The sequence below is a fragment of the Trichosurus vulpecula genome, chromosome X (assembly GCF_011100635.1).
Source record: "Trichosurus vulpecula isolate mTriVul1 chromosome X, mTriVul1.pri, whole genome shotgun sequence".
NCBI classification, from domain to species: Eukaryota; Metazoa; Chordata; class Mammalia; order Diprotodontia; family Phalangeridae; genus Trichosurus; species Trichosurus vulpecula.
The window spans coordinates 42,585,716-42,610,645 of NC_050582.1; the positions used below are offsets into that span (position 1 = coordinate 42,585,716).

The 24,930-nt window shown below is 41.0% G+C and overlaps 1 protein-coding gene across 3 annotated transcripts in view; it reads left to right on the forward strand.

The window, feature by feature from the left end:
* Positions 1-12,656, forward strand: part of GPC3 (glypican 3) — a 705,431-nt gene extending 692,775 nt beyond the window's left edge. For all 3 annotated transcript variants that reach the window (XM_036740234.1, XM_036740236.1, XM_036740237.1), the window contains one exon: positions 12,487-12,656. In XM_036740234.1, the coding sequence (XP_036596129.1) occupies positions 12,487-12,656 (170 nt within the window). The remainder of the gene's footprint in view (positions 1-12,486) is intronic.
* Positions 12,657-24,930: the final 12,274 nt, after the last annotated feature.

Sequence of the window (24,930 nt, forward strand, 5' to 3'; positions counted from 1 at the left end):
GTCTTTCCTCGGAGCTCTCCAGGGTCCTAGACTGCCTTTTCTTGAAGTTATCCATGACTCAGTAGACCAGAGCCCTGCATCCACGTCTGACCTACTGCCTTGAGCCTTGCTCTTATTTTAGAGTACTATTGATACCAGGCACCTAACCTGACCTTAGTCAGGCACCTTTTTCCAGGACCTGTTCTCCTCATGCCAGAGAACAAAAATTCAGGTCCAGGGACTTCTGGAATTCTTTGTCAATAGGCAGTGGGAGCTTTACTTTCCTCCTTCCACCTAAATTGTGATCCCCATCAGTTTCCATGGAGACATTGATTATCTTGATGGTTAAAATGGGTCAGTGATAAGGCCCTTATTGGTTGAGTAAAGCGGAAGACACTTTAATCAAGGGAAGGGACTGCACGGGCCCGAGGAAAGGGAACTATAGTTCTGAACCAACAACATACACAGGAATGATACACATACAAAAGGAGAATTCCAGGGAAGATGACAAGATCAGAAGCCTTAGCTCTCCCCCAACCCTTTCACTAGTCATGAAATGCTAATCAAAGCCTTCCTCCTCCAACAAAGAATAAGGAGGGGGAAAACAAGAATAGAAAATGCAGAGAGCAGCCTTCAGCTGGGGAGAAATTTTTACTAGAGCCTAGGCACACAAAGAAATTATAAATAAATCAGAAGAAGTAAATATTAAATATCTCCTTTTTCTACCATAACACAATAAAACTGGTAATACAGACCTAAATGGAGACTATGTAGTGATATACTGAACAATGAGTGACTCAAATAACAAATCATAAAAACAACTATGTAAAGCCACATATCAACATTTTGGGGGTATGACTAAAGTCATCATAGGAAAAATTCATCTCAGAAAATATATCAACAAAACAAAAAGAAAATCAAGAGCATGATTTTTTAAAGAAAAAATAACACTAAAAATCCAACAAGTTAACCCCCAAAAACACAAAAGAAAGAACTTGTGGAGATCAGAGGAGAGGGAAAAAATCAAAAGAAAAGGACTACAGACATAGCCAAGAGCTTTTCTTAATACTAACAAAACTAAGAAGCCATTAGCTAACCTGATCAAGAGGGAGAGAAATCAAAAAGAATGAATTCACCACAAAGAGGAAATAAAAATAAATGGCTGTTTATCTACAAAACTATAAAATTTTCAAGTTAATAAAATAAGGAATGGAAGCCCCAAATAACTCAGTCCCAAAAAGAAAAATAGACCAAATCATAAACCAAGTACCGAAGGGAGAGGGTAGAGAAATAGTCTAGGTCAATGTACTAGTAAAGTCTTTCAAATATTAAGAGGAATACCTATGCTATTAAAATTATTCTTAACAACTGAAAATGAAGGCACCAGAATAAGATGCCTTTACAAGGCAAATATTGTTCTGATACCCAAACTAAGGAGGGATTCAAGTAAAGAAATAACAGTAAACCAAACTCACTATTGCATACTGAAGGAAAAAAATTAAACAAAATCTTATCAAAGAGACTACAGCAATATATCCAAGAAATTACTCACTTATCCCCAAGTTGGAGTTATACCAGGTATGCAAGGATGGTTCAATATTAAGAAAAACAATTCCTATAAATAGTAATATTTTTAAACTTACAATCATCCCAAGAGAATCAGGGAAAGAACAGCCTTTGACAAAACAAAACATTCACCCATGTTAAAAAGTCTAAAAAGCATAAACAGGCACAGAAGACCCTTCTTTGATATGAACTTTTAAAAATATGTTTAAAGATGAGAGCTAGTATTATTTGCAAAGGTGAAAAACTATGAGACTGTCCCAATTACTACTGGAGAAAAATAAGGATGTTCCTCTCCCCACAGTATTTTATATTGTTCTAGAAAATCTAGCTCTATGAATAAGATGGGAGAAGGACACATGATTATAGCTTGAAAGCTGGAAGGAATCTTGGAGATTGCTTAGTCCACCCTCTTCACTGTACGGATAAAGAAACAGAGGCCCAGATAGGTAGAAATGACTTTCCTAAAATAACCCAGGTATGAGTAGGAGAGCAAAGATTCAAACCCCAGTCCTCTGATAACTGCCTAGGCTCTTTCTACTACAGTAAAGTCAAAGCACAGACATTAGCAACAAATATAAATTATCCCTACTTTCAAATGACATGTTGGTTTGCTTAGTTAATTCCAGAAAATCTGAAGAAATCTAAAGTACCTAGGCAAGGGTGTGGATGCTGGTTCTGTAGTTGATAGGACCTGAGTTCAAATTCAGCCTAACACACTTACTAGCTCTGTGAGCTTTAGGAAATTTATTTAACCTCTATCTCAGTTTCCTCATCTGTAAAATGGAATAACAGCACATACCTCCTCCCAGGGTTGTTGTGAGGATAAAATAATATTGCAAATTTAAACTTACATGCTAGCTATTATTATTATTCAAGACAATTAATACCTTCAGAAAAACTATAAGACACAAAATAAATCCACAAAAATCAACATTTATATGTAGTACTTACATAACACCTTATTGCTAAACAGCAAGATATTCAGGATGTATATAAACATAACTACAAAACACTCTTGACACTATGCCTATGCCATTTAAAAAGACTTTACGCAGATACAATGCAGTTAAACTAAGAAGAGAAGTTGTCAATTGGGAGAACTTTTTATATCAAATATTTAAGAGGAGTCTGAAACCCATGGGATATATACAGCTAGTTTTGTATTGATTTTCTATATGAGACCAAGAGGCATTCTCAAGCAGGTAGCAAGATATAGAAAAAATAGCTTTTAGAAGAAGAAATATAAAAAAGTTTTAAATCACTAATAGTAAGAGGAACGTAAATAACACAACTCTACTGATTAAAAAAATTAAATCAAATCCTGGCAAAACCACTATGTATTAATAAATATATATCCAAAAATTATTCACATGATCAAGTTGGATTTATACCAGGGATGCAAGGAAGTTTGAACACTGGAAAAAAACAATCAGCATAATTAATATACACAGATGTGTTGATTTCCCTATGTAAGATTTAAAGCCATTCTCCAATAGGTCTAAAGATATAAACAAACAGCTTTTAGAAGAAGAAATATGAAAGAAAATGTTCCATATCACTAATAGTAAAAGGAAATGAAACAACTCTAATGAATATGGATTCAAAATTTTTAAATAAAATCTTGGCAAAAAACTACAGCAATATATCCAAAAAGTTATTCAATATGATCAAATTTATACTTGGGATTTATACTAAAGAACCAAGGATGTTGGGACAGTAGGAAAACAACCAACATCATTAATCTTCTTAAAAAATACAAACATCCAAAACCAGATGATTATACCAATAGGTGCCAAAAAAGTTTTTGACGAAGTAAAACCTTCATTTATGCTAAAAACCCTACAAAGCATAGGCACAGTAAGGATGCTTTTAATATGATTTAAAAAAAAACTAAACCCAAAAGTTAGCATTATATATAAGAGGGGAAACATTATAGGTTTTCCAATGAATATGCAAATAAAGCAGGGCTGCCCCCTCCTTTGCCTTCTGATATCTGCTATAATTCTAGTTATTAGAGAAAAAAGAAGTTAAAAAAGAAATTAAAAGCATGCAAGAGATAAAGCTATCCCTATTTTCTGATGACATGATAGTTTACTTGGTTTGCTGTTTATTTAAATTTTCTGAGTCAGTTAATGGCTTCAGTAAAGTAACAGGACATGAAATAAACCCACAAAAGTTACCACCTTTTCTATCAAGCAATAACAAAAGGAAATGGTAGAAAGGAAAATTACATTAAAAATAACTATAAAAATCCATAAAATATCTGGAAGTCAGTCTATCAAGGCACATACTACTACTAATAGCTAGCATTTTTGTAGGGCTTTAAGAATCATGGGGTAGCTAGGTGGTACTGGGCCTGGAGTCATCTTCTTGAGTTCAAATCTGGCCCCAGACACTTACTAGCTGTGTGACCCTGGACAAGTCACTTAATGCCATTTGCCTCAGTTTCCTCATCTGTAAAATGAGCTGGAGAAGGAAATGGCAAGCCACTCCAGTATCTTTGCCAAAGAAAACCCCAAATGGGGTCATGAAGAGTCTGACACGACTGAAAAACTGAACACAAAGGAATTTTAAAATACTTTACATACATTATCTCATTTGAATCTCACAATAATTCCATGAATTGAGTGCTATTATCATCCCTGTTTTAGTTTTGTAGATGAGAGAAATGAAGCAAAAAGAAGTTAAGTGACTTGCTTAGGGTCGCATAGCTAGTAAGTGTCTGAGGCAGCATTCAAACTCATGTCTTTCTGGTTCCAACCAATCAACAAGGCCTGTCTGCTAATCAATCAATCAATCAATATTTATTTATTAAGCTACTGCTCTATTCCAGACACTGTGCTAAGTGGTGAGGATACAAAAAGAAACAAAAATAGCCTCTGTCCTCAAAGAGTTCACAATCTAATAGTAGAGACATCATATAAACAAATATAAATATAAACAAGCTATATACATGATAAATAGGAAAGAATTAACAGAAGAAAAGTGTTAGAATTAAGAGGGGTTAGGGAAGGCTTGCTAAAAAAGATGGGATTTTCCATGGAAAAGGAAGTCAGGGAGGCCAGTAGGTGAAGTTGAGAAGGGTTCTCCCTTTCCATTCCATTCCAGACAAAGGGGACAGCCTGAGAAAATGCCCAAAGCCAAGAGACTAGAGTGTCTTATTTGTGGAACAGCCAGGGACTAAGGCACAAAAAGACTGGAAAAGTAGGAGGAGGGTAGGTCATGAAGGGCTGTGAATGCCAAGTAGAGCATTTTATATTTGGTCCTAGAAGTAATAGGGAGCCACTGGAGTTTATTGAATAGGAGGTGATGTGGTCAGACCTGAGCTGTAGGAAAATCACTTTAGTGGCTGAATGGAGGATGGATTGGAGAGAGGAGAGACCTGAGGAAAGCAAACCCATGCTCAGGCTATTGCAATAGTCCTGGTGAAAGGTGATAAGGGCCTGCACCAGAGTGGGGACAGCATCAGAGGAAAGAAGGGGACATGTTTGAGAGATGATGCAAAAGTGAAATCAACAGGATGTGCTGCCTTGGCAACAGATTGGATATGGGGTGTATGCGATAGGGAGGAATCAAGTAACGAACTTGAGGGACTGAGAGGATGTCCCTCTATAGTAATAGAGAAGGTAGAGCACAGGAAAGTTGAGAAGAAAAGTTAATGAGATCTGGTTTGGACATGTCAAGTTTTAGATGTCTACTGGACATCCAGTTCAGATGTCTGAAAGGCAGTTGGAGATGTGAGACTGGAGGTCAACAAAGAAGTCGGGGCAGGAAAGGGAGATTTGAGAATCATCAGCATAGAGGCAGTAAGTAAATACATGGGAGCTGATGAGCTCACCAAGTGAAGTAGTATAGAGAGAGAAGTGAAGAGAGGCCCACGACAGAGCCCTGAAGGACACCTTCAGCATATTCAGTAGTATATTAAACTATCAAGGTGATATTATATAGAGCTTGAAAAAATAACAAAATTCAAGTCAACAAAAGACAAAAAGATAGCCCCTCCCCTGAGGGCACATTCTAATGGGAGAAACAATATGTAAACAACTGGGAAGATACAAAATGTAGAAAGAGTAGATAATCCTAATTCTATGGTTGAAACCTCTTCCACCAGTTAGCTGAACATGTATATACTACCTAAATATGAAAGCTCATTAAAAAAAGAAGAGAACAAAATGAGGTACCTTTCTCAACTCTGGCTGGAGTGGCAGGTGGGAGGAGAATTATTAGCCAAAAAAGGGACAGAAGTGATCACAACTGATTGAAAAAACACACAGCAGAAAATAGCTCTAATAAGGGTCTAATATTCCAAATACAAGCATCCCAAAAGCCTTTTGCTGACACCTTCCTTGTCTATAGGGTATTCACACAAACATCTGAAGAGTTATGGAAAGAACTACAAACCATTACCAACTATATGTGAAAGATTGCTTAATGAGAGAAATGCAAACCAAAATAACAATAATGACAGGTAGCATTTACATATGGCTTTGAGGTTTGCAAAGTGATTTACAAATATTGTCTCAATTGATCCTCACAACTCCATGAAGGGAGATGGTATTATAATCCCTGTTATACAAATAAGGAAACTGAAACTGAGTGTTGAGGTAGGATTTGAACTCAAATCTTTTTGACTCTAGGTCAAACTCCCTCTCCACTGGGCCACCTGTCTCTAAATCAAAACCACTCAGATTTCACTTCATATCCAGCAAACAGACAAATATGACAAAAGATGGGAATTGGGGAAAGAGGCACACTAATGTGCTCTTGGTGGAGTTGTGAATTGGTCTGAACATTCTGGAAGGTAATTTGAGATGGAGCAATTCATTGAGGCCACTGAGATACTATGACCCAGAGATCCCACCAAAATAAGGGTGTCCCAAGGTATATATAACAAGGAAGTCAAAGATAGAAAGGTCCACACACATCATACTAGTCATAGAACTCTAACTATTTTGTAACAGGAAATAACTGGAAACAAAAACTGTGCCCCTCAACTGGAGAAGAGCTCAATAAGTTTTTGTGTACGAACGTAATAAAATATTATTGTACCACATGAAATGCTGAATGTGGAGACTACAGAGAAACACGGGAAGACTTATATAAACCTATACAAAAAGAAGTAAGCAAAAACAGAAAAACAATATGCATACTAACACTATAGTAACCACTGGCAACAACAACAAAAGCCAAATTGAATGCTGTGTAATCGTAATGAACAAGATTGGAACCATTCCCCCCCTCCAAAAAAATATGAGACTATACCTCCCCTCCCCTTCCCCCCCCCCCCCCCCCCCCCCCCCCCCCCGCTTCTTTGCAGACATGGAAGAATATGGGTGTGGAACATCGTCAGCCTCAGTTGTTCTATTGGTTAGTTTTGTTAAACTGATTTGTTTTCCTCTTTCGTATTTTTTAAGGAATGGATCTCTAAGTGAGGGAAGACATTTTTGTAAACAAGTGATATAAAAACAAATATATGAATAAAAATATATTAAACAGCTTGGGAATCAACAGCATAATCAAAAATGCAAGCAGTCAATGTTGGAGAGGTTGTGGAAAGAAACCAGTCCAACCATTTTCAAAAACAATTTGGCATTATGAGGTGAGAAAGTCACTATACTGTTCACAGCCTTTGACCTGGTGGTCCCCCTTCTGGGCATATATCCCCAAAGAGGGAAAAGACAAAGACAGGTCTAGTACAGACAAAAATATACAAAGCACTAACTATGGAATGAAAAAAAGACTGAGAACAAACAATTTGTTAGGAATGTTATTTTGCTGAAAGAAATGAAGAATATAAGGAATATAGAGGAACTCTGTAAGGGCAAGCTATGAGAAATTATAATGAACAATATTCTTCTCAAAGATCCAATCATGAAACCTCCCTCCCTCCTCTCTTTTCCTTTCTACTAGTAGCTGCTAAATCTATGTGATACTGATTGTGACTCCTCAGTACTTGAATTCTTTTGGTCTGCTAGCAGTATTTTTTTCTTTGACCTGGAAGCTCCAGATTTTGGCTATATTTTTCTTGGGGGGGGGGTTATTTGGCATTTTGTTCAGGAATTGACCAGCAGACTCTTTCTATTTTCACTTTGTCCTCTGGTTCTAAGAGATCCAGGCAACTTTATTTTAAGATTTCTTGAAATATGATGACAAGTCTCTTGGTTTTGGTCACAGTTTTATGATAGTCCAGTGACTTTTAAATTGTTTCTCCTTAATCTATTTTCCAGGTCAGTTGTATTTGCTATGAGATTTTTTTCTATTTTTCTTCTTTTTCAGTCTTTTGACTTTATTTTATTAAATCTTTTTTAAGTAATTTATTCCTATTTAGTCCATTCTAATTTTTAGGGAGTATTTTGCTTGGCCAAGGTTTTGCACCTCTTATGCCAAACTGTTAATTCTCTTTTCAATTCTTTTCTCCACAAATCTCATTTCTTTTCTAATGTTTCTTCTAGTCTTCTCATTTCATTTATAAAATCATTTTTAGCTCTTCTAAAAGAAACTTCTTGCTTCATCACTTCCAGAAATTCTAGTTGAACTTGTGCCAAGGTCATACAGGTAGTAAGTGTCTGAGGCTGAATTAAAAATCAGGTTTTTCAGGTGTTTTTTTGAGGATTTGCTGGTAGATAGATATTCTGGTCCCATTCTCTTCTTGGTCTGTTTCTTGGGTGTCTCTGTCACTATAATAGCTCCTTATTGTGGGGCTTTTTTGTTTGTTTGCTTGCTTATTCTTCTAGCCTTACTTCCTGACTTTGTACTTTGTGTTTGGGCCAGTGTTGAGATCAGAGCCACACAGCTGCTGCTTCCTTCTATACTGCCTCCACACTCAGTACAACGCCTGTGACTTCATTCTACTCTGTACCACCACTCCTAGGTGTGACTGCCCTCCTCTGAATACTGTGGATCTGTGACACAACACTGAGTAGGGACAGAAGTGCCTATTGGTAACTGTTCTTGCTCTCTGCACAAGGTTATGTGCCAGACCTGAAACCTCTTCATTCCCTGGTGCACAGCCACAGACAGGCTCCTCTAGTACCTGTGCTGAAGGCCCCAGGGCATGCACCTGGCTATACTCAGTCCCCAGTGTCAAGAGACCTCTCTGTCTGTCTCCCTTTGCCAAGCTGGGTTAGAAATATGACTCAATGTGATTTTTTTCTTGGATTTCCTGATTATGTCTTAGTCTGATTCATTTTATAGTTCTTTGTGAAATAGTTGTGGGGAAGAGTTTTGTTGTACTTCCTCCTGCTATTCTGTCATCTTGACTGGGTTTTACCTCCTTCCTCTCTATAGAGGCATCAGGGATATAGAATATTGTATATGCCATGAGACAAGGTTTCCCTGTTGGTTGGTTTTGTTTAAATGACTTTCTCTCTTGGGCAGCTAGGTGGTGGAGTAGATAGAGGGCCAGACATGGAGTGAGAAAGACCTGAGATCTAAGTCAGCCTCAGACACTTACTGTCAGATACTTGCTGTGTGACCCTGGGCAAGTCACTTAGCCTCTGTCTGCTTCCTCATCTATAAAATGGGAATAATAATGGCACCTTCCCTCCCAGGGTCATTGTGAGGAGCAAATGAGATAACTGTAAAGTACTTAGCACAGCGCCTGGCACATAGTAAGCACTATATAAATGTTAGCTATTATCATTATTATTATTAAGGAGGCGGTTCAAGTGAGAGTGTCATTAAAGCAGTAATGTATAGCAATTCATTAAGTAAATTGTTCATCATGACTAATCAGAGTTTATATTAGGCATGCAAGGCTTGGTCAAATTCAGAGAAACTAAAATTTTTAAAATGACAAAACATTTGCAGTAAAAAACTAAAAAACTCAAGAGACAAAGAAAAACTTTGATTAGGTATGATCTGTGATTTTAAAATAACAGCTACACAGGAATTTTTCCCTCAACAAAGTAAAACAAAATCTACCATAGGACAAGAGCCAACATACAGGGTGTCCCTAAAGTCTGGATGCATAGGCAAAGATGCATATTTTCAAGAAATGAAATGAATGACATTTTCAACAAAATTTTTTAATTGGAATATTAACAGACCTTACCCCGCCTTGACTTCTTTTTCTGGGGTATGCTAAAGGAGAAGGTGTACTCATTGAAAATCACAGATATGATACACTTGATTGAACACATAAAGAATGAATGTGCTAAAATTGACGGCAATGTGGAGTTATTGCATCGAATTCACATGAATCTTGCAAAGCACATCAACTTTTGTATCACAAATGATAGAAATCATATTGAAGATGTTATTTGTTAATATTCCAATTAAATAAAATGTTGAAAATTTCATTCATTTCATTTCTTGAAAATATGCATTTTTGCCTATGTGTCCAGACTTTAGAAACATCCTGTAATATGAAATGGAGAAATGCTAGAAAAGTTATCACCAAACATACACACAAAGCAAGGACTCCTACTCTTGCTGCTTTTATTTGACAGGACACTGAAAATTCTTACCACCTCAATGAGATAAGAAAAAGAGAATCAAGGCATTAACATTGGAAGTTAGGTCAAGATATCATTATTTGCAGATAACACAATAACATAGAAAATCTAAATGCATGAAATTAAAAGAGAAATAAAAATGAGTGTAGCAAAGTAATAGTATTCAGAATTAACCATCCTCATGCACAGTAACTCCAAATAAAGAACAAGAAAATATAATTAAAAAAAGAAATCCCCAAAACTATCAAATATTTGTGAAATAGTCTACATAGGAACACAAATGACCTTTAAAAAATTGTAAACCTGTAATGACTGAAATGAAGAAGGACCTAAATAACTGGAAGGTTATTCAGCATTTATGTAGGGGTCAGATTAATATAGCAAAAATGACAATACTCCCCAAAATAACATAGATAACCCAGTGTGATACTGCGGAATTAGAAAAAAAGCAAACAGGCAAGGGTGTCAGGGGGTAGGTATGCCAAAGAGAAAAGTTGATAATGATAGTCTTATATTCCTAGACTTTGAAATATATCAGTAAATGGTTACAATTACTTGATACAGGGCCAAACAGAAATAAATCAGTGAAACGGAATAGATATGCCAAATATATAGCAAAAATGTGTGTTCAAATAAACCTACAAAAAATAAAAACCTAGGAAAGGCTTCATTATTTAACAAAACTATATGGAAAAATTGATTTGTAATTATGTGGGAAAGGAATTAAAAACCACATCTTATGCACTAAAGCCCAGGAAATTCCAGCCAGATGAGAAACCTAAGAAGAAGAAAAGAATATGGAATAAAAGTATTTATCTCAATTGTGAAGGGGAGATTTTTTTCTAATTCAACAACTCAGGAATTATTAGGAAATTATTGGAATAATTAGAGAATACTTATGGGAAATACAAAAGATGAATTCAGTTCCATTTAATTTAACAAGCACTGTGTTTATTAAGTGCTGATTATGTGCCAGGTACTTTGCAAAGATAAGGACGTGCCTGTGCAAAGGCCCTGACAGAAGAGAAAATGTTGCACCCAAAGAACATCAAGTAGGCCAGTTCTGCTGAAACAGAGTTTTCCATTTATCCTGGAGGGAATAGGGAGCCACTGGCACTGCTGGAGCAGAGTAGGGAGACAGTCACACTTCTGCTTTAAGAATATCTTTTTGGTTTTCTTTCTCGTGGTTTCTCCCATTCGTTATAATTCTTCTATACTACATGATTAATGTGAAAATGTGTTTAACAGGAATGTATGTGTAGAGGCCATATCAGACTACATGCCATCTTGGGGAGAAAGTGGGAAGTGAAGGGGAGGAAATTTAAAACTTATAGAAGTGAATGTTGAAAACTGAAAATAAATAAATTAACAAATTTTTAAAATGATATCTTTTGGGCAATTGTGTGGAGGCCATAGCGGACAGGAGAGAAACTAGAGTCAGGGAAACCATTTGGAATACTGTTGAAATAGCCCAGGTAAGGAGTGAACAAGGGCCTAAAGTAGGGTAGTGGCTGTGTAGGGAGAGAGATGAGATAGATGTTTTGGCAGCAGAACTGACAAAGCTAGGCAAATGATTGGAGATGAGAGAAGGTGAAGGGGAGAAAGAGAAAAGAGTTGAGAGTAACATGACATCCAGAATACATAAGGAACTGGGAAAAAGTCATAATTGATAACTCACAGTGCACAGGGCCTAGATCAGGGGTGGGGAACCCGTGGCCTCGAGGCCATGTGTGGCCCTCTAGGTCCTCACGTGCAGCCCTTTGACTGAATCCAAACTTCACAGAACAAACCCCCTTAATAAAATGATTTGTTCTGTAAAACTTGGACTCAGTCTAAAGGCCACACCCCAGGACCTAGAAGGCCACAGGTTCCTCACTCCTGGGCCCTAGATGTTCAAATGATATGAATAATTTTCAAGTGAGGAAGCACTGATCACAATCATTCGAAAAGAGTACTCAACTTCACAAATAATTGAAGAGACAAATTAAAACAACTTAAAGGTACCACCTCATAACCACCAAATTGACAAAAATAAGTAAACACAATGGGGGGAAATTAGGAACAATAGGTAGACAAATTCACTGCTGCTGAAATTGGAAACTTGTAGAATCTTTCAGAAGAAGACTGTCAGTTGCAGAAAAAGTTACCCAAAATCATCCTGCCTGCTGAGCCAACAATTCCATTGTTGGGAATATTCTCTGAAAGTGTTATATGAAAACAAAACAAAGGAGCTGGTTGTCTGTTCCCCATTTCATAGCAGCATTATATGCAATTAGGGGGGATGTTATAAATGCCCAACCATCAGGGGATAGTTAAATTATGGAACCTTAATGTAATTTCTCAAGTATGAGGAATATAAGGAAATATGGAAAGACCTTTATGAAAATAATGCACATTTTTTCAAAATCAGAACCAGAAGAAGGGAGTACTGTGCACAGGATCTGATGCCACTGCTAACACTGGCTTCCTTCTTTTCTATTTGCAGAACTGGCATATGACCTGGAAGTGGATGAAGCCCCTTTGAACAAGCAGCTTCTGAACCAGCAAAGCAAAGAAGGCAATAGTGTGAGAAGCCTTGGGTCGGGGAATTCCTTACTGGGGCTTCTGGCTGGTGTCCTGCTTTACGTGCTGTGCTTCTTTGTGTTGGTCCACTAACTTAACAGTGCAACACCACCCCCCCCACCTTCCTGGTGCCCTTCGCTTTGTGAAGCCCCTTTGCAAAGGCAATCTCCTTGGGAGCTCTCTCTTCTGTGCTGTTCGATTTCGTCCTGTCTTGTCTGTCTGTCGTCTGTCTCTTTCCCAAATAGTAAATGGAAGAAAGACGACATGTTATGTTTTGTAAAATAAAATGGTATCTTTGCAAGGATGGTGAACATTAGTGGCCGGCTCAGTGCTGTCATTGGACAAAGCACATCACTCCAAGCTATAGCCTGAGGGAACAAAGACTGCCATGGCCCACATACCTTTTTTCTCTTGAAGGTATGCATGTGTCAAGGTGGGGGATTGTCTACAAACATTAAGAATTGTCAAGTCCAAACGTGTTGCATATTTTAAAACCTGCTGGAGGGTGGTAGCCACAGGGGTTCCTCTGTTTCTAGATTCTCAGTTCTGTCCCCAGGACAACGGATCTAAGCTCTAAAACCTGGCATTGGGCCCCCACAACTGAGAACCTCCACGGTGGCAAGCCTGGGTAACCCAGGGAGGTTACTACCTAGTTACCTTCACATAAAGACCTTCACAACAACCCAGAATGGGGTGGGAAGGAAGGGCCAGGACTAGTACAGGGGGGAGGGAGGAGTAACTATGTAGTGTGGCTTTACTGAGACATCACTGTCTCTGCCTTAATCCAACTCAACAAACATTGTGGAAACACCTCCCTGTGTGCAGGTCACCGAGTCTGAGACTAGGGGAGGACGGATGGCTGAACAAAGCTATCTGGGAGCTCAGTGTCTAAGAGCCAAGTCAGCCAGTGCAAATGTACCCAGTCCCTACATGATTTAGCCAAGAGTACTTAATCAGTGATGATTCGCTGCAAACGTTCAGTAAAGGTGGGCGATACAACAACTAAGTCTCATAAAATCAGAGGGTTTAGATTGAGAAAGGCCCTTCAAGAACATCCAGCTCCAGCACCCTAGTTTCTTTTACAGAGTCAAAAACCGCAGCTCCGAGAGGGGATGTGACCCCCCAGTCACAGGGAGCAGCAGCCAAAGCAGGAGGTGCGCCACCGGTCTCTGAATGTAGATCCTTGCACCAACATCCACTTTCAGTAATTCTCACAACAAGTCTTGGGCAAGAAAAAACATATTACCCTCATTCTACAGATCAGGAAACTGAGTCTTAAAGAAGGGAAATGATGTGCTCCAAGTTACACAGGGAGTAAATGGCTGAACTGGGACTGGAATCAAAGTTTCTTGACTCCCAACCTCACTCCTTTTCAATGCTTTGCCAGACACAAAGCTTGTCTGTGTCATATTTGACATTGTTATTGTCCCTCTCTGTCCCCAAGTGCCTGAAGGAGCCTCCTGCTGTCTGCTAGAGCCTTGTCCCCACTCCGACCATTCTACCAGCTCAGGACTCAAGACTGGAGAAGTGGGGGGAGGGGGACCCCAGCCCCTGACCTTTCTGGGCACTTGGACATTAGGCATTATCTCTGAGTCTGGTCTGTTTTGTCATGGTATTCTTTTTCACATCAACTATTAATTCATTGACAAATTGAATGAACATTCAAAAAACAATCTTTGGGGCTGGTTTAATCCCTCTTCCACATTACAGCCCCTCAAATAGCTAAAGACAGTGAGCATTGGGGAAGTAGCACAGTGCAATGGGAAAAGACTTAGATGTTGAGTCCAAGGACATGGCTTCAAAGCCTTGCTCTGCAATTTGCTACTCACGAACCCTAGGGCAGGTCACTTACTCTCTGTCCCTTGGCCTCAGTTTCCTCCTCTATAAAATGAGGGAGTTGGACTAGATGGGCTGTGAGGTCCTTTCTACCATCCTATGATCATATGCTCTCCATGCCAAGTCTCCTCATCTCAAGGCTAAACACCTCCATTTATTTCAATAAAACCTCACATGGCATAATCTCAAGATGTCACCTTCCTGGTCACCACCTTGTAGACCCACAACAGCTTATCATCATCCTTCATAAAATGTGGCAGCCAGCACTAAACACAACACTCTGAATCTGGCCAGATGGGACTGGGAGCAGGGGGACTAGAGCCTCCCTTCCTCCCTTCCTCCAGATGCTATGCTTCAAAGGACTGGCTGCAGCCTAAGCTCATCTGTCCTGCTTCTACTGCCAGGCCATGGTCCTTCTCCACCAGGTGGGAGTTTGGTGCCAGGTGACCCTCTGGCAAACCCTGCCACGATAACATGCTGTTCTCCACCTTTTCTTTCAATCTTCAGGACCCCAGTCACACCAGATTACTGTGCTACCCTGACCCCAGCACAGCAGCAGGGCACAGCAGCAAAGGCCAATGGAAAGAGCAGTCCCAGGACCTCCTGGCTCAGCTCAATGACAGTGGGCAAGTGCCCTTTTTGGAAACTTTCTTCATCTGTCAGTCAATAAGCATTTATTAAGCACCTGCTAAGTGCCAGGCATTGTGCCAAGCACTGAGGGAAACAAAGAAAGTCAAAAGATAATCCCTCCCCTCAAGGGGCTCACAATCTAATGGGGAGACAACATGCAAACAAGCTTTATGCAGGATAGCTAGGAAATTATCAACAGAGATAAGGCATTGGGCTAAGTGCTTTACAAGATAGCTCATTTGACCTTCACAACAAGGCAGGTGCTATTATCATCCTCATTTTACAGGTGAGGAAACTGAGGCAAACAGAGGTTGAGTGACTTGCCTAGGTCACACCGCTAGTAAGGGCCTGAGGCGTCTCCAGGTCTAGCGTTCGTTTGATCCACCTCAGTGCCTTGAGTCCAGGTCATCTTGACCACATGGCCAGCACCCATCTGTTCCACCAACCTGCCTCTCTTTATGCGTGTCTGTGGACTGAGGAAGAAGGAAAGACCAAGAAAGATGGTCAAAAGGAAGGGGATCTGGGCAGGGATGGCAACAGGAAGAAGAGGTGTTCAGAGGGGGAGGGAAAAATCCAAACAAACAAGAACAAGGCAACAAGGAGGCCTGACATCAGTCACTCACTCAGCTAAACTCTAGCCCCACTCCTCACCTAAAGACTGAGCCCCGACTGTGAAGCTTCCTGACCCCATCTGCCCTATGCCTCACTTCCTTTACCACTCAATCTCTGGCCCAAGTGACCCCTATCCCAGAGAAGGGGTCTGCCACCAAGACCCAAACCTCCATCCCTCCTGCCCTTCCCCAAAGCCTTCTACCTACTGTGTGGCCCACGCCCAGCACCCAAGAGCTTCCTGCACCTCCCTCCAAGCACAGGAGCCTGGCTGCCATCATCAGTTTCACCTTCCTGCCCTAGCACTGTGAGCAGACACCAGAGGCATGGCCTCAGGGGCTGAGCCTTATTCTTAGAACTCTCTTTTATCCATACTGTACACATGAACACACACGCACGCACACTCCTCAGAATGACAGTTAAGGCACTATACCAAGGAGCATTAATTCAAAGGTCCGTTAAGTATCTACCTATGAGTCAAACACTCTGTGAAGCAATGGGGGTATACAAAGAGACAAAAGGCAATAAATCCCGCCCTCAAAGAGCTCACATTCTACAGGGAGTGTAGAAAATGTTCACAGGGAAGGATGTGCCCAGAAATTTAAGGAGGGAGAGAACATTAAAGAACATGGCAGAGGCTGGGAGAAGAGATGGCATCGGAGAGGACGAGGTGGCCAGTGTCAAAAACTAGAGCGAGGACGGAGAAGGATGAGAACTGAGGTCAAAGAGGATTTAATAGCTGGCCATCTTGGAGGAAAGGTGGGGTTGGAAGCCAGATTCTAAGGGGCTGAGAAGCTAATTTGTTTTGTTTTGCAGGGATTAGCTTTAGATCATAATAAATTCAAAATGGATACAGAAGCTAAATATAAAAGGTCATACCATAAAAACATGAGAAGAGAACCAGACCAGGAACCATCCATAGCAATAACTAGGGAGGAGGAAATTAGAAAAAGGAAAATAGGTCATTTTCATTACACCAAATTAAAAAGCATTGGTAGAACAAAATGAAATGCAGCTGGTATAAGAAGGGAAGTGGTTGGACTGGGGGAAAAGTCTTTATATCAAATATCTCTAATAAGCACCCGATGTCCAAGATATATAGATAAGTACCTCAAAGGCAAAAAAGGCATTCTCTGCTGGATCAGTGGTCAAAGCACATGAAGAAACACTTTTCAAAGCAGTCTCAAGCAGTGTGAATCAATCTGCCAGAACCACGGTTTCCCTTGTGATCAATGACTGGGCAGGGGGACAGGCCAGGTGAAATTCAGCTAAAGGTTCACTCCAGTCTGTGACAAAGGGTTTCCATCCTGAGTAAATGGGTTACACACACGCACACACACACTCCTGCCTTTTTCTGCTACTTGCCTGCCCAGTTCCTGTAGATGGATAAGTGGTGGTGATGCCAACACACATAAGCACTTGTGCAACTCTGAGCTTTTGAGCATCTCAAGGCAGTGAGAGGTGAAGAGACTGGCCCAGGACACATAGCCAGGATGCACCAGAGGCAGAACTCCAATCCAGGACTTCCAAGGCCAGCCGTCCATCCACTAAGCCACTAAACCTCTTAACTGGATATGTTCTCTAGCTTGACACCCCACTTTATTCACTTCATTTGGCTCTTAAAGACTTTGGCCATTTCCAAAAACCCAACAGAGGCATCAATAAGACTATGGCCCTATCTCTAAGAACCATTCCCTACATGGGGCTGGGGCTCTTAGAGCCAACATCAGGGCACTTTCAGAGCCCAGGTCATCACATCTAACCTGTAAGTAGACATATGAACACAAACCCACAAAAGTCCTTCTCTCAAGGAGCTCACAGTCTGATGCGGAAAACAACATGCAAACAACAACATCAAAGCAAGATCTAGACAGGATCAATTCGAAATAATCTCCAAGGGAAGGCACTAAGATTAAGGGGAACTCAAAACACTTCTTGTGGATGGGAAGCCAGGAGGCAGAGATGAGGAGGGAGGGCATTCCAGGCATGGGGGACAGCCAGAAAAAAGGCCCAAGTGTCACTGGCCTAAAGAGTATGTAGAGGAGAGTAATGTGTAACTGGAAAGATTTTGAAGGGCTTTCCAATCCAGACAGGGGGTTATATATGTGATCCTGGAAGTGACAGGGTTTCAGGAGAGGATGAAGACCTGGCCTTTAGGAAGTTCAACTTGACAGCTGGACAGGACAGGCTGGAATGGGGAGAGACTTGACACAGGGAGACCCCCCCCACCAGCAGTCATTGCAATAGTCCAGATATGAACTGATGAGGGCCTGCACCAGAGTGGTGACAGTGTCGGAGGAGAGAAGGAGATGTTGTGAAGGTAGAAATGATGGAACTTGGCAACTGATTGGAGAGAGGTGGTTAAAGAGCGAGAAGTCACCTAGAATGACACCAAAGTTATGAGCCTAGGTGACCAGGAAGATGGTAATCCCTCAACAATAACAGGGAAGTTAGAAGGAGGGGATGACTGGGGAAAAGATAATGACTTCTGTTTTGGACACATTGAGTTTCAATTGTCTACAAGACATCCATTTGCAGATACCTAACAGGCAGTAGGGGAATGTTGGACTGGAGATCAGCAGAGAGGTTTTGCTTCCTTTCAGTCATTTTCAGTTGAGTCTGACTCTTCATAACTCCATTTAGGGTCTTCTTGGCTGGGATACTGGAGTGATTTACCATTTCCTTCTCCAGATCATTTTACAGAAGAGGAAACTGAAGCAAATGGGGTTTAGTGACTTGTCCAGGGTCACAGATTTGCAGAGAGGTTAGAACTGCACAACTAGATCTGAGAATCACCTGAATAGAAATGATCATTGATCCAGGAGAGCCGATGAAATCACCAAGCAAAATCACATAGAGGGAAAAAAGAAGGCCCAGGATAGAGCCTTGGGGGACACCCATAGTTGGTTAGCAGGCAGTATCTGGTTGAAGATGTTGCAAAGGAATCTGAGAAGTGGTCAGACAGGTAGAAGAAAAACTGGGAGAGACCAGTAGCATGAAAAACTAGAAAAAAGAAATGATCAGGGAGAAAGGGGGCCATCAAGAGTATCAAAGGCTTCCAAGAGATCAAGAAAGATCAAGATTTGTGAAAAGGCCACTAGATGTGGCAATGAAGAGATCGCTGGCAACTTTGGAGTGAGCACTTTCAGATGAAGTTGAAAGACTCCAGAATTAAGAAGAGAGGGGCAAGGCAGTGGAGGCATCTACTGTAGATGAGAGCTTAGCCACAGAAATAGGACAATAGAGCAGATGAAAGGATCACATGAGGAGTTTGTGAGGATGGAGGGGCATGAGCATGTTTGGAGACAGTAGGGAAACAGCCAGTAGACAAGGAGAGACTGAAGGTGAGAGAATGGAGATGATAAGAGAGGCGGTCTTCTGGAGAAGATGGGCTAGGATGGGCTCGTGGGCACTGCGAGGGGATAGCTTTGGCAGCAAGAAAGCCGGTTTCTACATGGGAGATGAAGCAAAGGAGACCACTAGTCTCCAGAGAATAGGAACAGAGCATTACATAGAGGGCAATGGAGGGGGCATGGTTGGTTTCAGCAGGGAGCTACAGGTAACAAATGAGGAACTTTGAAGAAATGGAATAAAGGATGTCACCAGGGAAGTGTATTATCAAAAAGGTAGACAGTCAAAACCCAACAGGTCAACTCAAGTGTTCCACTGGTATCCTCAAGATGTGAGGAAGAAGTGAGGAAGTCCTCAGCACATCGGCTAGGCCTCTGGAGGCCACCACCAAGATGAGCAGAGAGGGATGGGTTAGTATCTGCATCACTGGAGAGCCCCTCTAATTCATTGCTATCACAGAGCCATTGGAGGAGTTTTTGAGTGACTGTTACCAAGTCCCTTCCTCTCTTTCTAGGCATATCAAATGGGAGATTAGGATTATAGAGTTAGAGCCATAGGTTACCTATTTTAGTCCTCCCCATTTTGAAGATGAAGAACCAAAGGCCCAAGGAAGTTAAGTGCCTTGGCCAAGCTCACACAGGTAATGTGTCAAAGCTGGGATTGGATCCCAGGCCCTCTAATGCTGAATCTAGTTTTCATCCCACTGTACCACAATTTCAGTGTCGTTTAGAGTTAACATTCTATGATTTATAATATGTTCGTTTTTTCTACTTATGCATTAAATTGAAACTTGGATTCAGCCAGTAGAATTGCAAACTATTAGTCATGTAGGTAAATGTTAGTCACTAGCATCATCATAACCTTCCTATCTATAATGCTTTAAGGTTTGCAAAACGTTTTCCCCCACAACAACTATGTAAGTTTAATAGTGCCAGGATTATTATACCTATTTTGCATAAGAGAACAGTGAGTTGCCCAAGATTACCCCACAAGGAGTACAAAAGTAGGAGTGGTCCAGAAGTCAGTTGTGGAAGGCCAAGCTGGATCCACCAAGGATGTGCTAGTTGGACAACTTTGGACCAAAGCTGGCAGACTTATGCCCTCTTCCTCAGTGGGCCCCAACCAGATTAAAATGTCATTGGGAAATGTTTAGCAAAACAAAGAAAAGACACAATAAAACATGGACAATGTTAGTTTTGTGGTTTTCCAAGTCAATTTGTGGCCAGCAGAAATCATCTCTATTTCAGTTTGACATCCCACCTTGAACAACCAATTGGTCCAGGTTGGTCAAACCCTAGGATGTAGAGGTTAGAGCAGGAACCTAGGGGACCCAAGGCAACCCTAAATAAGGCTGACCATCCCACCCAAAATGCAGCAGGGGGAAGCATCTGGCCCCAGCACGGAACCCCAGTTCAGAAACTAAAGACAGAGATGAACAAATCAAAGACAACACTAATCAGTATAAAAAAATTATTGCATATCTAGAGATCTCCAAAAAGAAGAATCAAATGACTCCATAATCATAAGCAAAGACTCAAAGGGGAAAAAAATCTATTTTTTTACAAGGAGTATGTGGATGCCTGGAAGAAATAAAGCAATATTTTTTTTAAAAAAATGAAATAAAAGCTCTTAAGGAAACAACTGGAAGAAGAATAAATAGCTTAAAAAGAAAGCAATAAACCTTACCTAAGTAGTAACTGACTCCTTAAAAACTAGAACAAATCAAACAGAAATCAATGACTCCTATGAGAGAACAAGAAAAATTAGACAAAATTAAAAGGCCGGAAGAAACAGAAGATGATATTTAATATCTAATATGAAAAACAACTGACCTGGAAAACAAGTCAAGGTGAGGTAAGGGAAGAATCATTAGACTCCTTGAAAATGATGATAAAAAAAACAGATCTGAATACTGTTTCAAGAAATCATAAATGAAAACTGCCCAAATCTATTAGAATCATAGGGCAGAGTAAAAGATAGAAAGAATTCACTGACCACTTCCAGAAAGAAACTCCCTAAGAAAAAGTACTAGAAATGTCAAAATTCAGAGATTCCCACAACAAAGAAAAAAATGCTGAAAGCATCCATAAAAGAGGTGAAGTATCAAGAAATGACAGTCAGGATCACGCAAGACCTGGAAGCTTTTACTATAAATAACAAAAGCTCTTAGAACACAATATTCTAGGAGGCAAAAGATATGAGCTCATATCCAAGATTAACTTACCCTAAAAAGCTGGAGATAATCCTACAGGGAGAAAAAATAAACTTTTAATGAAACAGAGGACTTTCAAACATATCTTATGAGAAGGCCAGAACTAAGCAGGAACTCTGCAATACAAACGCAAGGGTCATAAGAAACCTCGAAAAGTACACTGACTTGAGCAATTCAAAGGGGCTTTGTGATGAGGTAATACTAATACTCTACTAGAGCACAAAGAAATGTGTTTCTTCACAACCTTAATATCTTCAAAGGGTATTGAGGGATTTAAATAAGAAAAAAAACAGAGGACCTGAGAGTCAATTGGTTCTACTCTAAGGGGTAAAGAAAGAAAAAAGGAAAATAAAAGGAAAAACTGCATGAGTGTAGAAAGGAAGAAGAAGGGAGATGAGCATGCTATTTCTCATAATTGGGGTGCACAAAAGAAGATGATACAGACATGGAGGATAGTGGAGGGGAGTGGGTATCAGTTGACCCTCACTCTAATTGGAAACTAACAAAGGAGGGTTGAACACACAGAGTTTGGCATGGAAACACGTCAAGATCAATCGAGAAACATGCAGCTATGGGAAAGGTGGTTAAGAGGGAGGATAATGCTGGGGACAGAATAGCCACAAGCAAAACAAACTTTCTGATCCTGAAGATAAGATTAAAGGTGGGATGAACACAAAGAAAATCAAAGAGCTAGACTCTAAGGGGGTGTCCATCAATTGGGGAATGGCTGAGCAAAGTGTAGTTTTTGAAAGTAATGGAATTTTTTGTGCCACCAGGAATAACATTATGCTAGAGAATCCTGGACAGTATGAATTGGTACAGTGTTAAGTAAGCGAAACCAGGAGAACAATTTATAAAACAACAAAATTATGAGGAAAATTAATTTTGAAAGATTTAAGAACCCTGCTCAACGTGGCCAACCATGTCTCGGGGAGAGAGCATGAAGAATGTTACCCTCTTCCTGGCAGAAAGGTGATGTACACACACAAGGTAGCAAAAGGAGACAGACCTATGTTGGCATGGCCACTGTGTGGATTTCCACTGAAAGAAACTGAGGTGGGGAGAGAAGAAAGGACCTTCCTAGTCACAGAGCTAGGAAGTGGCAGAGCTGGCATATCGAGCCAAGTCTCCAGGAAGAGCAGCACTCTGTGGCCTCCACACAAGTCGACCATGCCTTGCCACACCAAGATGGCACAATTGAGCATCATTTGGGAACGTTTGGATATGAAAGGCAAAGAGGGAACTTTTCCAAAAATCGATGGGCATGCATGAGATCCTCATTTATGCTAGTGTTTACTTTTATCCTAGTTGGAGTGGAGGCCTATCAAGCCAGGGCCTGCACAGGGCTGAATGCTGCTGGGAAAAATGGGAATAGAGGCTCCGGGAATTCCATCACCTTCTGGAGCCTCCCTCCTCCTTACAATGGGGTATTGTTTCCCCACACCCGCTACTGGCTCATAGCTGATCTCCTCACACTTTAGGCATGTGTGTTTGGTGCTTTTGTAATCAGTCTAGACTTGGTCCCCACCTAAGAATTCTCTCCAGAAGACGGGAGTGAGCCCACTCACCCCCTCACCCTCAGCATGATTGAAGAGTCAAATGTGTGCCAGGAAGAGAATTCCAGTTCCTGGCTCTGCCACCTACTGTAGGTAGGGCTCAGCCCAGTTTCCATTCCTCACAACAATCCAGGGAGGCAGCTGGCACAAATGTTGTCCCCGCCTCCCAGAGAAGGCAAGTAAGTGTTCTGTCCAGGGTCACACAACTGATATTAGAACTGGGCCTCTGATCTAGCTCTCCCAACACTGTACAGCCTCAGAGTGGTCAGAGGACCAGAGATCCAAAGCTGGAAGGGACCTGAGAGCTTCCAAACTTATTTACTGAGGACTGAGGCCTAGGGAGGTGAAATGACTTACCCAAGGTCCCACCTAGGAGCATAGATCAGAGCTGGAAGGGACCCCAGAGACACCAAATTTACAGAGGAAGAAACAGAGGCCAGGAGAGGAGAAGGGGCTTGTGGATGATCACACTTAGGATCCGAGATTGAGAGTTGGAAGGGACCCTAGAAGCCACCCAATGTAACCCTTCATTTTACAGAGGAGGAAACTGAGGACTAGAGAGGCTAAATGACTTCCCCAGAGTTATATAGCGAGTAAGTGTCTGAGGCAGATCTGAACCCAGCAGGTCTTCCTGGCCCCAGTCCAGTGCCCTCTATCCACTATTCCAAGATGTCCCTTAATATATGACTGGGTCTCTCTTTCCTTATCAGTAAAATGAAGGGGTTGGCTAAGATGTTCTCTAAGATCTCTTCCAGCTCTAAATCCTCTGATCTTAAGATCTTGGTTGGAATGCTAGTTTTGATGTTTCACTGAGTGACCTTAGGAACCTTTAGGGGCAACTAGGTGGTGCTGCAGTGGATAGAGCACTGGGCATGGAATCAGAAAGACTCATCTTCTAAGTTCAAATCCAGCCTCAGACACTTAGTAGCTGTGTGCTGCTGGGCAAATCATTTCACCTTGTTTGCCTCAATTTCCTCATCTGCAAAATGAGCTGGAAAAGGAAATGGCAAAACACTCCAATATCTTTGCCAAGAAAACCCCAAATGGGGTCACGAAGAACAAGAACAAGGCAGCTTACTTCCCACTCTGACGCCCAACTCCATAGAACAAGGATAACAATACTAGTCAAAATGAGGAAAGCCCTTTGAAAACCACAAGGCACTACATGAATATGAGTGGGAAAAGACATTGGATGTGGACTCTAAGAACCTGGGTACAAATCCTGGCTCTACTTCTTATATCCTATGTAACCTTGGGTAAGTCACTCAATGTCTAGTAAAATGAAGGGGTTGAATTAGATGACTGGGAAGTCCCTCCCAGCTCTAACTATATCACATAATAAATGACATGGCATGAAAATGGCCACAGGAAGGACCAGAACCAAGATACAAAAGTTACAGGGAGATAGAATTTGCTTGGTATAAGAGCTGTCCAATGGGTTGACGAGGGAGACCACTGGAGGCGTCCAAGCAAAGACTGGGTGATCAGATGATGGGACTGTTGTAGCAAACATTCCTATCTTGTGAGTGAGTTGGGGCTGTCCAAAGACCAGCTGAGCCATGACTGTCAAGACTCACTTCCAAAATGGCCACAGCAACTCTCAAAGACCACTTGGGAGGTGTATTTGAATGCCTACCATGGTGCCCTAAACACAGTAGATACTTAACAATTATCTGCTGAATTCAACTCAATCCAAAAAGCAAGTGCCTACTATGTGCTAGGCACTGTACTAGTATAAAGACAAAAAGCAGAACAATCCCTACCTCAAAGACCTTACACTCCATGGTTTGCACATGCACACAGAGAAGTAAATACAAATAATTTAAGGGGGACAGGCAGAAAACTAACTGGGGGAATCAGTAAGGGCCTCTTTTAGGAGGTGACACTTGGACGAAGCCTTTGAGCCAGCTAGGGTATGCGAAAGGTTAAAAGAAGAAGAAAGGTTAAAGGCAGGAAGGTAGAAAAGGAATATTCTGAACAGGGAGCGGCAAGGAAGCTGGTTTGGCTGGAATGGAAAGTAGAAGAGATGGGTCTGAAACCAAGGGTTAAAGTCAGTCTCAAATGCCAGCTTGAGGAGTTTATAGTTTATCCTAGAGACAATAGGGAACCACTGAAGCTTTTTGAGCAAGAGAGTGACCTGGTTAAATGTATCTGTTGAAGTGAACTGAAGTGT